Source organism: Colius striatus, chromosome 2, assembly GCF_028858725.1.
Source record: "Colius striatus isolate bColStr4 chromosome 2, bColStr4.1.hap1, whole genome shotgun sequence".
Lineage (NCBI taxonomy): Eukaryota > Metazoa > Chordata > Aves > Coliiformes > Coliidae > Colius > Colius striatus.
Genome location: NC_084760.1, coordinates 102,882,674 through 102,899,170, shown reverse-complemented (window position 1 = coordinate 102,899,170; position 16,497 = coordinate 102,882,674). Strand labels below are relative to the sequence as shown.

The following is a 16,497-nucleotide window of genomic DNA, read 5'->3' as shown; positions in this document are numbered from 1 at the left end:
TAAATAGGTTAATAATAGTCTATTAAAAAAGATGAAAAGCACTGATGCTGGATTTTTACCTTGAGCTCCACGTGAGAACCTGCTCAGGTGGTAAGGCTGACTGGTTTTAGCAGTGAAAGAAAGCACTTTTTTTTTTCCCCCCTCTGAGAAAGAACACTTGGCCACATCCCAGGGGTTATAGGAGAGAGAACTGAACAGCAGAGCCTTTCAGAAGAAGACATTCCATAGGTACCACTGAAATGATTCACACTGTAATTAACTATCCCTGCCACCCCAAAATACAGGTGCACGTGCATTTGGGAACAAGATGAGTATCACATTGAAAACTGAGTCACTCGACAAGCTTGTTTTACCCTTCCAATTATGCAAGCAAGTTTGTGACTCAGCATCTGCACAAGTCTGCTCTTCACTGACAAGACAAATCAGTTCTGCAGCTGAGTCAATTGGAGCAACCCTTTCACAGTGATGAATTCAGCAGGCAGCCACAGCATGGAGAAGACTGTGGAGCCTTTATTCTGTGTGTAGTTACCTATGTATGACAGAGTAAATATATTCTAAAGGAGAATAATCTTCAGCTTATCTTCACACAAGGAATTAATTAAATGGGGGAGAGAAAAGCTGTCACAGGGTTACACTGATTGGTGTTCATCATCCTTTAACTAAAAGAGATTAGTTTCTTTCCAGTAGTTTTCTATTGCTACTGTTGTATGTTCATCCATTGCTAATAAAAATCAGCCAGCAACTTAGAATCATAGACTCATGGAATCATTATGGTTGGAAAAGACCTTTAAGATCATAGAGTCCAACCAGTCACAACACAGTGCCAAATTCATCAATAAACCCTATCCCTCAGTACTTTATCTATGCATCTTTTTAATATCTCCAGCTGTTGATTAACAATCCAGGAAGGTCCTTTTCCTCAAGAGAACTCTCAAGCCACTCTGCCCCAAGCCTATAGCTTTGCATGGGGTTATTGTGGCCCAAGTGCAGGGCCCAGCACTTGGCCTTGTTGAACCTCATACAATTGGCCTTAGCCCATCAATCGAGCCTGTCCAAGTCCCTCTGAAGAGCCTTCCTGCCCTCAAGCAGGCCTACATATCTGCCCAGCTTAGTGTTCACCTGCAAACGTAATGAGGCTGCACTCAATCCCCTCATCCAGATCATTGATAAAGATGTTAAACAGAACAAGCCCCTGCACTGAGCCCTTCAGGAACACCACTAGTGACCAGTCACCAGCTGGATTTAACTCCATTCACCACCACTCTGGGCCCAGCTGTCCAGACAGTTTTCCACTCAATGCAGAATAGGTCCATCCAAGCCATGGGCAGACAATTTCTCCAGAAGGATGCTGTGGGAGACTGTGTCAAAGGCCTTACTGAAGTCCAGGAAGACCACATTCACAGCCTTTTCCTCATCCACTAAATGAGTCATTTTGTCATAGAAGGAGACAAGATTGATCAAACAGGATCCACCCTTCATAAAGCCACGTTGGCTGGGCCTGAACCCTTGGTTATCCTGTATGTGTCTCAGGATGGCTCTCAGGATGATCTATTCCATAACCTTCCCTTACACTGAAGTCAGGCTGACAGGCCTGTAGTTCCCAGGATCCTCTTTCCAACCCTTCTTGTAGATGGAGGTCACAGTAGCCATCCTACAGTCCTCTGGGACTTCCCCAGTGAGGCCTGACTGCTGGTAGAACTTGCAGTAATTCCAAATGTAGCTGAGAACGATTCTCTTTAATTGTCTTTGACTTTTCTCTCAAGTGTTGCAAACAATTTCCTACATTCTCTAGTGTGACAAGGGGAGAGGTCTCAGGCCAGTTACAGGCAGTCACAGACTCATGCACATGATTCTTTACCCTTCAGGCTTGATTCTCTTGGGGTGCCACGTATGAAGGATTGTTGCCGATGGCCTTAGCACTTGAAGGGCCTAGGCCTTAATACATACCAACAGAACCTCTAGATTGAATTTGGTGCTGAAAGTGAAGAACTCACTGAGTAGATTGCACTCCCTTCTCTCTGCCTGTAAGAAATGCATCCCATTAGTTGTGACCACAACAAGGTATCTTTCTACTGGTGCCCAGAGGTGAACTTCACCAATAGCCACATTAGTTGGTATTATAATAATCTCACCATGAGGCCATGAATGAGGACTCACTGGTTGAACTGCAGGACACACACTGCAAGAGAAGGCCTTAGCCAAGAGGAGGTCCTCATTAAGGCTGAAGAAGAAAGAGAAATGGCAACAGGGAGTTATGGTTTGCAAATGTTTTCATTTCATACTGAAGTCTTTTTGAAAAAATAGAAAATGAGTTTCAATACATAGTTGTATGTAAATATCTAATTGTTTATCATAGAACCATATGGGAGGGCTTGGAAGGGGGTTGGAATGGTAGGGATTGGAAGGGACCTCTAGAGATCATCCAGTCCAATTCCCCTGTGAAAACACGTTCACCTCAATCAGGTCACACAGGAACGTATCTAGGCGGGTTTTGAAAAGCTCCAGAAAACTGTGCCAGGGCTCCCCCACCCTCACAGTAAAGTTTATTTTTCACTACAGCTATTTTGAGAGATGCATCAGCCATCTTCTACATGATCTATGCACATCCTGTTGGGGCTTTTGGTCCCAAACCTCAGCAGTGATAGTTTTCACAATGACTGATAATTTTCTTAAAGCCTCTGTCCCTGTAACCATTTGAGCATGTGAATACGTCAGCTTTAACTTCCTAAAACTAAGTACCTTCAAACATCATAGAAATACTTTCAGACATTTATGGAGAAAAGCAAATACAAACTAAGTTAAATACAGAACCTCAAAACACACACACAAAACCCCCATCAAAACCAAGAGCAAAAAATATCACCATATTAAAAGCTTACTTAAAGATTTCCAAGTTCAGGTGAGTTCTGTTTGCCTGGGTTTGACAACATCTGGTCCAGTAGGTTTTCTGGATTTTGTCTTTTGAGGTTTCTCGGTCTGCATGGTGCTGAGGAGGTGGGGAGAAATATTACAGGCTAAACCAGATAGCATCTTCCTGCTGTACTCCTTGCATATGTTTACTTGCAGAAATCAATAATTCTCATTTAGGCTCTCAAATCATATGCCAAAATGCATAGATAGGATGACTATCACCATACATCACTAACATTGCCCGATCCTGACTACAAATACTTTGCTTCCAGTGGCTTATTCCTTGCCAAGTCTCAACACTTTGGGTTTTCTACCTTATTTTGAGGATTCAGTGAGTTAAACTAATTTCAGCTTGTGACATACAAGACATTCCCAAGAATGAAACCAGCCAGCAAGAAGATATTTTTATTCAGTTATCAAGAGCTGTGCTTTGAATAAATAAATTTCTCTACAATGCTTGGTGCTGTGAAATATTATGTTCTTGAATGTAATAAACAACAATACTTTGATAAAGCTGACAGTGAGATACATTATGTAGCTTTCTTAGGGAAAGCTTTAGTTTTAGAGTAAAGGCAAAAGCCTTATGTACATTTCTTACTTCAGACAAGGAAGTTCCCAACCCAAGTTGAGAAATAAGTGGTTAACTGGCAGTTACTGGTTTGCCTTCTCCTAGAGATGCACAAAAGGAACAGTTATGTTCTTCCTTCTGTAATGGTGCTGGTTTCCTAAATATCCATTGTTGCCCTCTCTCTCCTTTGCTATTTGCCCCCCATCAATCCACAGCCTGAAATGTCCTAACATGAATTAGTACACCACACATCAAATAGCTGAGTTGATGGCTCCCTGATAGAGTAGCTCCATACTTCTGCTATTCTTTTTCCCTTTTATGAACTGACTCTGTGTTAACAGATGAGTTTTGCCCTTGTGCAGAATACACACAATACATTTTTTGTTGTTGTTGAGATAAGGATGATGACATCAGTGTTCTCCATTGCTTACTGCAGAGCAGGAGGTGAACTGATGAATTTGCACATGTGTGTAGGGGGGAAGCTGGAGGGGGAAAAGGCTGGTTACAGATAGGCTTCCTCATGCAGAAAATTTTTAAGTACCATTCCAAAGAAATAAGTATTTTTAAAACCTGATACTGATGTGGCAGATAAAAAGAGAAACAGCTGCATTAAGGAGCTTGAAGAGTCAGACTTAAAAAAGGAAAGTCACACCCTCTGTCCCTACTCTTCTCCACACTTAGAAAGAAGAGAGTGGTATGATATACAGAGATACAATGGCCAAATAAATTTCTTCCAATTTAAGCTTATGTACACTTCTGCTATCTTCTCCAGGGCTTATTTAAAGATATGTCTTTCATCATTGCTACTTTTCTATACCTTATTGAACACAATTCATAGCTATATTAGCTGTGGCAGTTTATCTAGAGCGAATGAAGGAAAGATATACAAAGAAAAGTGTGGGTAGAATACAGCTACATCTTGGGTTGTCCTGTGGTCTTCCCTAGTTCTGCTGCATTTACTATTATTACTTCATTTTATTTCAAAATGCAAGACAAGAACAAGCTTTTCCCATTACAAAAATTTCAATTAATCTGCCAGACTATTATCAGCTCTATTTGTAGCCTGAAGCAGTAACTAATCACATTAATGGAGGGGCTTTTATTTTTAAAGTGATGGCTTTGGAATAGAGAATGTGTGTCTAAATAGTAAGAGAGAGCTGCCTCTCGCAGACTTCTGCCATGCTCTTGGTAGAGGTGCTCCATCTGCTTCCTCTGCACCATATTTCTCAGATCACCCCATTGTTTCAGAGTCTCTGCAAGTGCTCTGCTGGTGAGCCCTACTGTGGCTCCATGTTTAGGGTGCTCCTCGATCATGCTAGAAAATTCTCAGTGGCATCTAAATCAAGCTAATTAAATTGTGGCGCACACTTAAGGCACAGAGCTGTCATTCAGATGCCTACAGGAGAAGGAGTAGTGCATCATGATAATATTCACAAGCAAGCAATGGAGTGGGAAGCTACTGGACCAAATGTTTGTGCTCCATAAGCTGCATCCAGGCTAGAGAGCACTGGTGAAGGTCACAGGCCTACTCAGTTTGATGAGGAAGGGCCTGACACAGAGTCAATTAGCCTGGTCAAGACTTTAACATTTTCACTCTGCCATCATACAACAATAGTGTGCTATAGAATACTTTATTTCAGAAATGCTTTAGAGAATTTTAATAAAGCTTGGTGTGTAACTCTCATGGCATATGATGCAATAACAACAAAATACTAGACCCCAAATATCCTAAAAATGTTGAAACTGACATTAAAAAGAGTTGATTTTGAAATCAAATTGCAAATCACTCAGTACAACAGCCTCCTGTCCCAAGCTTCAATACACTGTAACGTGCTTAAGTACAGCACTGCCCCATACTAAATTATGTCTGTCCTGAACCATGGGCCCAGATAATTTTTCAGCGGTGAATTTCCCAGTTGCAGTCTGATTTAAAATAACACTATTCCCTTTTCCAGACAGGAACACTGATACACAGCATCCTGAAGTGTATGCTTTCAGTGGTACAATACACAGTATTGTTCCTTTTCCTATATTCTTATTCCATGTTGTTCTTATCTGACAGCTTTGGCAAAGAACCAGCTGCATAACCCAAAAAAAAGCTTTCAGATTGTTTGAATATTGACACACTATAAAATGAAAGCAATAGCAAAACATAATTTCTACTGGTGGAACAAAGTTTAAAACTTAACCTTGCTTGCAGGGACTGTATTTCCTCCATCTTGCCAGAAGAGAATCACAATTTTGGCTGCAAGAAAAAGAAATTACAGGAGCTTTTGCAAAACAAGGTGGAGAAAGAAATTTGCTTCTGAAAAAAAATTTCACAGGAGCTCTGACAAAAGTCATAAAAAGACCTTCCACCTGTTACAAGGCCAAAAGAAGGGGCTTCCACAGGCTGTTCATGTTAGTAGGCTCTAACAGCATTTGAAAAACTTCTTGCATTACAAGAAGACTTTCACAGTGCATGTGATGGCACAGGAAATCTGAGGGAAAAAAAGGCCATGCAATTAAAGAAAGGTAATTTTTACAGCCTAAAACTGCTAAGTGAGAATGTCACTCCTGCAAAGAATGATTTAAGAACCTCGTTACAAGCAGAAGCAAAATATTTTTAAAGAATACCAGCATACCTAAGACCAGAAGCGGTTTTCATTTCCCCTTGTCCCCCTGCCCCTCCCCTCCCTCCCACAGGGCCCTTCGTGGAGTCAGAGCTCCTGGACCTCAGCACCCACCAACTGGCAGCTCCCGGCTGGACTCCTGTGGTATGCTGCTCGCTGGCGCTGACCCTTGCCTCAGGCCCCTCCTGCTGCTGCCAACCTGGGTCCGTCCATCACCCTCTTGGTCTCTCTCTCTCTGTTAAATCATGGGATCAGGCCTTTCTAAGGAACAAAAGCTGCACATAAAAGTTTTAAAGCAGCTACTGAAGGCTGCCCAATGTTCGGTAACAGACGACCAATTGCATGAGTTACTGCGCTGTATTTGGAGATATTGTACACGGTTCCCGGCAGAAGCGACTTTTGATTTAGCATTATGGTGGAAGGCTGGACAAGAGTTTAAAACTAAAAGGGAGTTGGGGCTTGCAGTTCCTATCTCTGCTGTGATTACATGGCGACTGATTTATGTGGCTTTACAACCTCTGGCGAGAGAGATAACAGAACCCTTTCATGTCCCACCTCGACAAGAGAAAGAAGTAACATCCAGTGTCCCTCCAGGAGAAATAAGCTAGGGTGGAAAGGATAAAGATGAGAAACCAGAATCTGAGCCCCCAGATCATCCCCTCCCCATGCACATGCAATGGAGCTGAGCAGCTGCAGCTTCACTTGCCTTGCGCGCCACCCCCCCAATCCTGAACTCCCCCGTCCTGAGGCATCCCTGGTACAAGTCCAGGAAAAAGGGTCTATTCTAGAAGCATGTTTTAGGGAGGCATTAAATAATGGGGACCCTGTGCCATTTTTGGTGTTTTTAAGACTCAACAGGCACAACATGAGCCCCTGGCATATGCACTTGTTAAAGAACTACAAAATAGCATCAATAAGAATGGGCTTCAGAGCCTATTTACAACGAGCATATTGGAGAGAATCACGAATGGATATCAATTGGTCCCATGGGACTGGCAAGCACTTACAGAAACGGTGCTAACGCCAATACAGTATTACATTTGGAGAGCTAAGTATGTAGAGCTTTGTGCTCAGCAAGCCTTGAAAAATTTGACTGATGGCACACTGATAAGTTATGACATTCTTGGTGAAGGGCAATATATGGACCCTCGTGTTCAAGCCCAGCAACACCAGAGCTGTGTACCCAGGCTTCCCAAGCTGTGGTAACAGCTTGGAAAAAGGTACCTGATGAGGGATGCAGAATGGGTTCCTTTGCCACCATTCGACAAGGGGCACAGGAGCCCTATTGGCAATTTATAGACTGTTTGCAGGCAGCAATCTCATGACAGGTAGATAATCATGAGGCAGTCAAAGTCCTATTATTACAATTGGCCCATAAAAATGCTAACACTGATTGTCAAGCTGTGCTCGCACCCATCTGGGTAAAAACCCAGGAGCTTGATGAACATTTGAAAGCTTGCCAAAATGTAGGTACTGAGAGCCACAAGGCACAGCTCCTTGCTGCTGCCTTATCAGTAAACCGAGGAGGAAATAAAGCAGCACTTAAAGGAACGTGCTTCTCATGTGGGAAGCCTGGACATTTTAAAAAGGATTGCAAACAAAGGAAGGAGCCTTCTAGACCTTGTCCCAGGTATGGGAAAGGGTTTCACTGGGCTAGTCGATGTTGATCAAAATTTGACAAGAATGGTGTGCCTCTTTTGGGAAACAAGAGGAGGGATGCGAGGCCCAGTGCCCCAACAAATGCCTGGGCTCTTCAGAACAATCCCCAAGTACTCCATAGGCAGGGCAAAGGGTCCCCAAGCTCCGCATAGCAGCAACTGGCAGCGCAGGGTTGGACCTTGTAATTACCACAGAACTGATTCACAAAGAGCCAGACGTAACATATCTGGCTTCAACGGGAGTTTATGGGCCATTATCCTTGAGAACGGTAGGTTTCGTTTTGGGTTACTCCAGTATGTCCATGCAAGGATTAATTCCTGTGGTAATTGATGCAGACTATTAGGAGGAGATAAAAGTAATTTTGCAGCCATCAGGGTTTCACATACTTTCCTCAGGAACAAAAATAGCACAGCTTGTGATATTGCCGTATGGTGTAGCCCAGGCAGCGTCAGCTCAGAAGGGTAGTGCTGGGTTCAGTAGTATGGGAGTTAAAGATGTTTTCTGGGCCACTAAAATTCAGACAAATAAACCCATTGTAACAATAAAAATTCAGGGCAGAACTTTTGAAGGTTTTAAAGACACAGGAGAAGACCTTTCTATTATTACACAACAGGACTGGCCATCAGATTGGGTACAGCAATTTTTACAACTATTTTGCAACTATTTTTACAGCAATGGGGGATTCAGCATAAGACGACTGTTCTGTATAACCAGCAATAGTCGAATATGCACATGATACATTGAAAGCCCTGATTTTAAAACAACGAAGAGGGAATTCTCCTGGCACGCCACATAATCAGCTAGCAATGGCTTTATACATTCTTAATTCTTTAAACAGAAATAGTTTTGCCCTGACAGTGGCGGAATGCTGTTTCAGCACTACAACAGACCTTACAGCTAAACCACGGGTTCTACGTAAGGACCCCTAAGGACACCCAGTCTGGAAAGGGCCAGTAGATCTGTTGGTGTAGGGGGGGTGGGGGATATGCTTGTGTTTTATCACCCACAGGTCTTTGGTGGATACTGTCAAGAAAAGTTAAGCCACATCATGAGCTGGAAGAATCAACCCTTCAACCTGATACCCCAGATCTCCCAACCAACATTGCAGGAATTGACGTTCAGGAAAAAGCTTCCTAGGAACTCAGAGACTGCAGCTGTCACTTGGGGAAGTCTGAAACATTTTAAAGTGTTTCCCTGGACATGTTCCTGTGTGACCTGATCTAGGTGGACCTGCTTCTGCAAGGGGGGTTGGACTAGATGATCTCTAAAGGTCCCTTCCAACCCCTACCATTCTGTGATTCTATGAAACAACTACAACAGAAAGCAGAGAACATGATGACATGGGTAGGAGCGACATCAATGCTGGAAAATGCCTTTCTTGTTTATCTGGCCCTTATTTCAAGCAACTCAGTAGCAAATATAAGTTTGCTATTTTTGTTTTTCTGGGAGCATCTGATCATGTATATTGGGCACACGTCGTTGACCCATCATTTTTGCCCCTGTAAGTTGGTGGCATCTCGATATACCAATAGCCAGTAATGACATACAGCAGACCAGAGGAGCCTGGCTTCCTCCTCGGGATACAGAGAATCAGTCTTATCATTTGAATGTTAATCATGTAACATCATGTGCAGAACCACAATGATAGTGCCATCAACCGTGAGGTCACCATCTGTACTACTCAACCCTACATTTTGTTGGCTGGAACTCAGTCCCAGACAAGAAATAGCAATGGTCCTTACCAGATTACCATCACAGACTGAAGTGCTGAGGCCTAGGCAACAGGCCCTGAACCAAAGCTGATCACTAGATGAACCTCACAACCAAATGTTATATAAAGTAGTAGCTGATTATTAGTGAAATGTGCACCATTATTAGCAAAAGATGTAGCTTAGACAAAATATAAGTAATTGACAAGGATACAGTTTCTGATTGTTAGTGAAGCATATAGCTAAAAATGTCTATGATAATGTTTTTTATCGCTTTGATGTATCTATTTCTGTGTGTACGGAGGCTGGTGTTCAAGCCTGGGAAACCAGATGCTTGGCCTTAGTTGGAAGTACATGAAGAAGAACCAAGTAGATAACAAAACACCCTTGATTCCTCTCTGGGGCCTTGGCCAAGCTTCTTCCTCGATGGAGAACAAAACCAGATATTCTGCCAATTAAGTTACTTATTGTTTGTTCAACAGTATAAAAAGCTGGACCTTCTTGCAGCAACTTTGGAGACTTCACCTATGAGTGGACGCACCTCCCAATTTCCAGTACAGGCTCTCTAAATCCTTGCTGCAACCAGGGCTCCCCAGCCACTGCAGGTCTGGATGATGGCAAAGTATTAGGGCAATTGGTGATGTATCTTTCTTAATCGCTATCACTATTCTCCTGTAGTAATGACTAGGCACATTACCTTGCTTATGCTCTTTGCTGCTTCGAAATAAGAGATCATTGTAACTGAATACATTTTGACTATACATTTGCCATTGCATTCTAATTGAATGCTCAATTCAATCCAGGAGTAATCTCCATTTTACTCACTAACATGTAATGACAAAAAAAAAATGGAACAACATGGGAACTGGTTAAAATGCATCTGCAAAGAGCCTTTTCCAGCAATCTGCAACAAGTTACAGAACTACATGATTTGTTACAGCATGAATTGGTTGAGATCCAGAAGTTAACGAACAATAACATCATGATTCAGGCGAAAGTTTATCCTGGCTCAGCCTTCTGCACTGGTTTGCAGGTCTGAACCTACAGATGTGGGTTTTGGCAGGCCTGGGATGTTTGATTTGTTTTACAGGGCTTGCCATTCTGTGATGCATATAGAGCCTCCTGTCCACAGCGCAGAAGGCTGAACCACGACTGAGTGCGATGATCGCCATGGAAACAAAGCTACAAAACAAAGAAGGGGAAAATGTGGGGGATAAAGAACTGGTGGTTGGCAAAAATGCAGACTGACCTTCAGGTTAGTAGAATGATTGTGGGCAAATGAGGCAACACTGCGGAATGCCCTGTTGTGAGTGTGAGAAGCAGCAGGTTGGAACACCACCTGCTGAGTGTGTGAGCAAGAAACAGACAAAAACATGAAGGTCAGCAGAGTGTAAAAGTGGCACTGAAATAAAGTAATCCTTCTTGTAATAAATTGGGAGCTTGCATATGGCACAGCAGCATTTGCTCACAGCAATGCTCTCCCTTCAGCAAACTTGAGTGGACTTGGTGTGTTTCAGTGCATTGCACCAATTCCAGATGTTTCAAGACCAGCAAAAAAGATATTTCTTATAATTGTTTTTGAGCGTCACCCTTTCCAGCCTAATGCAATCTCAAACTTTTCTTTTCCTCCAAAATGTTATTGGTAATATAAACTAATACAGTGGAGAATGAACAGAGGAATTTCTGGAAGAAATAAAAAAAAAGAAAAACAAGCCAAAGAAATCAAGAAACCCCTCTCCATTTTATCATCTTTCTGGATGTGTGCCGGATTTATCTACTAAAGTTGTTGCATCATCTTGTTTGTAGGGTATTTATGTCTTCACTTTTCTACTCGAAGAGTCAGCAACATATTTTAAAACTCGGCTACATGCTGCAGTGGACAGCCACTGTCACTCTTTGTCGAGCCAGCTGCCTCTACACTTCGAAGGAACAACCAACTACTCCCGTCTTACGGAAGAAGAAATTATGCAGGTCCAATCCTGACACCCAGTGGTCAGTGCTCTCATGACGTGCTCCTGGTGCCGACCACTTGAAACTTGGCTTGAAGTGTTACGGCTTTACTCTTAAAATAGATTATTTCAGCACTTCAATCAACACATTTATGAGATTTCCATAAGCAAGCATTGGTTGTTTCAGGCACTGATTATTTATCAACATGACTTCAGAGGCCAAGGCAAACATAAAATATCCTGGTAATTATATTTAATGGTATTCAGTACAAAAACCTTGGCATATCCTAAAATGCTAAATTATTCAGGAATCCTAATCAGGCAAGCATATTACCACTGAGTGATAATTCTCTCTCTACATCTGTGCACACATGCATAATTACATACATTCTCTCGCTGCTCCAAGTCACTTAGTATTCCTAAACTTGAAATGAGAGTGCCCAAGTAAAAACATCCATTTTGCATGGACCTAACAAGAAAAATAAGGCTCAAAATCAGATTTGATGTTTGTGTGGAAGAAAAAAACTAAGATAAAGTGAACATAATTGCATCTACTTCTTCAAAGGTAGCAGCTCAAATTTTTCAAGTGAATCTTGAAGTTAGGTAATTACTTGTAAATAATTGTTACTTACCTCTTGGCTGGTAATTTTAATACCTGTTTTTTTTTTCTTCTTCCTTTTAGTATATTGCTAAGCTTGCTTGGTACTGTCAGAGGAGTTTTTGATCAAAACCAACGTAGAGTGAAGTTTTGGTATATGTTTCCCCAGAGCTCTAGATGCCTGAATACAGTCTTTTAATCTGTCCCACTATCAAGATCACTGAAGATTTCAGGTTTTCACTTCCCTTTCAGGGTGTTTTTTTTTAACTAGAACTCTGACATCTGTTTGTCTTAATGAACCTATTACTCCTAGAAACGCCTGCAACAGCTGCAAGAAATGGATAAGCTGATAGGCATCTGCTGTGTTCTGAAGACCGATTGATTATTTCAATCAATACATCTCCTGGCTTAGAGGATAACTTCAAAACAGCTCTCAGATTAGCCCTACATGTCACTGTGTTGGCACTGATCATCTATCAAAGGTTAGTATCCTTCATATCAGTCTAGTCTTTATAAAGATACCACTGAAAAAAAAGAAACTAAATCTTTCCCATGTTCAGAATGTGTCTTTCTTTATCTTTCTACAGTCCAACATATATATAAATTTCTGATGAGTTGTGTTTGGTTGGTCATTTTTTTTCTCTCTGGAAGTAACCACAGAATGCAATTGCTGTACTCAGCCAGGTAAAACTGCTTCCTGCTAAGTAAGCCTTCATAGCAAGATCAACAGATCCTCCTCCTCATCATCATCATAGTTCTTATTTAGCTCTTTGCACTAAAGGGTACAGAGACTCCATCACATTGTTTTGATGTTGTTCTCTGTGGCCTAGGTTTTATAAAATGGTCACTTTTAAACAAGAATAATCCTGGTTTTCATAGAACATTACGGAATTCTTTTTGGCTACAAGGCATTTACAAGGACAGGAAGAAATAGCTCACTGTCCTATTGGAAAATTTCTGGCAATATGTTTTTTCTATTTTAAAACAAGTAATTAAAAATACTGTCGTATAAAAGCATGAATCATTTCACACATTTAAAACTTAACATTACATAAGCTCTTGAAGAGAACTGGAGAAGAAAGATTACTTATTTGGTGGATGATAAAATTTATTTTAAACTCCCCTTTGACCAAAGAAGATATGCAAAGCAATTTATGATTTCAGTGTTTCTTCTGCATGCTTGTGAGTGTAACATTCAGAAAAAATACTACTTGCACTGTAAACACATAATTTTCAACAGTGATGATTAATTTTGATGATAAATCCCTTGACCCTGCAAAACCTACCTGGGGAAAAGTAAGAGCTCTATACCTTACACAAGAACAGGATAGGGCCTACAGTACTTTTCCCCAACTGCATGTAACAGAATTGGCTTTACCAAACTACTTACTTAGGGAAGACCTTCAAACAGCATGCACTTCCTTATCCTTTCTCTAAATGGACTTCTTGAAAGAGAGTTGCCATAGAAAATGCTGTGTTGCCCTCTAATGAAGCAAAGAGCTAACAAAAAGGAGAGTTCTGAGTTCCCTGTGGCACCTCTTCGCCATTTTTCTGGTAGCTTTTTCTTTCCTCAGGGCCAGATTTCATGCACCGCTTGTTAATGAAGCAAAGCTGAGAGGCAGCATTATAGAGAGACAGTGTTAGGAGCTGGGATAAGCCGTACCCTCAAGTGTTGAGCTCAGGATTTTGTCTTCCTGTTTTCCTAAGTCTCCTGGCAAATCAAGATGTTGTTACGTTGTTCCTCATGACCCGTTGTCCATGTGTTCTGTAGTCAGTGCGTGCCCCTTTGATTCTCAGGTGAATTAAGAAGTAGCTACAAGACCAAAGCCGCATCTTTGCTTTACAGATTGGCTTGAGACTTAAACTTGAGGCTCGGTCAGTTGTCAGGCTTAACTCGAGGCTCAGCCCTGTACCTGTCTTGAGAACACAAGATCCTCAGCTGGTTGTTAATCCTCAAGTATGTGCTTTAAAGTAATGATGCGTTGCATCGTTACACGTCTCTCAACACTGGATTAGTCAACTAAAGTAATTAAGCAGGCAGCAAACTACTGTATCGTACTAACGTTTAGTGATGAAAAGGGGCGCTGCCGTGACGGGCCGCAGGGAAAACTACGACTCCCATCATGCTCTCCGCTCGCGCGCCGCGCCTCGCCCCGTACCGTTGGCAGGCGCCCTCCCGCCACGCACTGCGGCGGAAACCAGAGGCGGAGAACGCGGCGAGGTTATTTTTGTAACGTTTGGGTTCCAAGCGGGGGGCGGAGCGGGGCGGTCAGTAACGGCTGCGCGCTCGGCTGGGGAAACAGCTGCTCCGCCCTCGTCGGAAAAGATCCCTGGCCTGAAGGCACGTCACTTCCGCTCGCCATTTCGCGCGGTCCCGCACGCTCTCCTCGCGGGCTCTGCAGCCGCCACCGCCATGACGGACCGCTACACCATCCACAGCCAGCTGGAGCACCTGCAGTCCAAATACATCGGGACGGGCCACGCCGACACCACCAAGTGGGAGTGGCTGGTGAACCAGCACCGGGACTCGTACTGCTCCTACATGGGCCACTTCGACCTCCTCAACTACTTCGCCATCGCCGAGAACGAGAGCAAGGCGCGCGTCCGCTTCAACCTCATGGAGAAGATGCTGCAGCCCTGCGGGCCACCCGCCGACAAGCCCGACGAGTCTTAGCCCCCACCGCCGTGCTCCCGGCCTCGGCCCCGTCGGGACAGGACGGGGCGGGCCGCAACCACCGCGGGAGGGCGCAGGGCCCGCGTGCAGCGCGGGCGTCCGCGGGCCTCCCTCCGCCTTCGTGGGGTGCCCCTCGAACGGCTCGGATGGGGACAAGGCTCGGAAAATGCCCGCTTCTGGACAGCTTCGGCTCCTTGAACTGTACCGGCGGTCGGATTTTTTGAAATGGGGAATAATAAAACTCGCTGGGCATTTCCAACATTTGGTTTGGTTTGGTAGTCTGCTCATAAGAGCGCATTATTATGAAGGGAGTGCGGATTGCTTGGTGTATTAAGTGTTTAGTACAACCATCCGAGGTGCGAGTCCCGAGTACTTTGCAGATAGCGTTTGCCTAGACGAACTCGTTGATGTTAGCTTACCAAAACCGTGTTTTGAGCAGAGGAAGCTCGTTGCCGCTCAAAGGGTTTGACTTGTTAGCTTTTATTATGTGGGGTGATTTCTGGTACCAGCGAAGTTGATTGCTCTGAGGCTTTAAAACTAAGAAATGGGCTTTTATTTAAATACCACTTTCTTACCTAGTTTTCCTTTCCAGTATCTTTAAATTTTCCAAAGCCTTATTTTGAATAAACTTGGCTATTTTCTTTTTTCTTTTTAATTAATGCTTTCTAGTTATCTGTTTTGGTTTTTTTTTCCTGTATTGCCCAGAACAGGTGTATTAATGTGGGATTAGACATTGTTAATATGGAACAGGACCATCGGGGTTACTCACTACTACTTTAATTTAAAATACCTAGAGGTGACACAACCTTAGACTGCAAACTCTACTGATACTGGATTTAATTTGTCACTTAAAACAGGCTTTCTATTCACTTGTCACGGTTAAATTCAGCGTTCTGATGAATGGGAAGACCTCAAGAGGAAAACTTAAGAGATAAATTGCTTAGAGATATTACACGCTGTCGTTTCTGACCTGGAGCATTGTAACTGGGGGAGTGTGCTGGGTTTTAGGGTTTTGTTGTGGGATTTTTGTGTGTGTTTTGGGTCTTTTTTACATTGGAGAGGAAAGTTCAGTATTTCCTTTTAAGACTGCATGGAAGCTTACTAATGTCGTAAATCCGCAATCTCAAACTTTTCAGTGACAACTACTTACACTATTGTGTCTTAAAACTAAATTACTCATACTGTAGTAAAATAAGGACAAGTGTACAAGGTTCTGGGGCCACCTTCAAGTCAGTACATCTGTCTTCTGAAAAATCCAAGGGTGGCATATTTCCAGTTGTGTTGCACTACACAAAGATGAGGGCATGGATGAAGCAGCCCTAAATGCACTGTACCTGCAAGTTTTGTGGGGAACTATTGCAATTTCCAATAATTGAGGGAGGTTTGTGGAATACTCCTAGTTTTCACTTTTCATGCCAGCTAGCACAGGTCATTTGAGGAGCATTTGTTCCTTGTTAGTGCTTATTAATAGATATGCAATGCAGTCTTGCAAAAACTGAGCAAAATTTGTGTCTTAAGCTTGTTTCTTGTCCAGTTAATAAAAGCCTCTTCTATGACTGGATCTTAGAAACTTGTCTTTTCTCTGTATGAGTAGGCAGCATGCTTAGTGAAGAAGAGTAGAGTGGCAGAGTCCCATGGGGAAGGCTGCTGTTAGTGGGGTTTTCTTGCCTTAAATACACCACAGCTATGCTGACCAGGAGAACAGATAAAGAGGCATCAATTGCTTCATGGATTTACCCCACAAGCAGTTCCCTCAGATGTCCAGTCTGGCAGCCAACAGGCAGTTGGTGTATGCAACAGGCAGCAATGCTGTGATTG

At 42.8% G+C, this 16,497-nt stretch overlaps 1 protein-coding gene across 1 annotated transcript; it reads left to right on the top strand.

Annotated features, from left to right (window-relative positions):
* The first annotated feature begins 14,314 nt into the window (after positions 1-14,314).
* On the top strand, positions 14,315-16,235 carry SF3B5 (splicing factor 3b subunit 5). The gene has a single exon (XM_061990252.1). It carries the CDS (start codon positions 14,419-14,421, stop codon positions 14,677-14,679), a length of 261 nt encoding a protein of 86 aa, XP_061846236.1. The 5' UTR covers positions 14,315-14,418; the 3' UTR covers positions 14,680-16,235.
* Positions 16,236-16,497: the final 262 nt, after the last annotated feature.

What these genes read in the sequence shown, in the direction of transcription:
- SF3B5 (XM_061990252.1), top strand. Translation starts at nt 14,419, where the DNA reads ATGACGGACCGCTACACCATCCACAGCCAGCTGGAGCACCTGCAGTCC.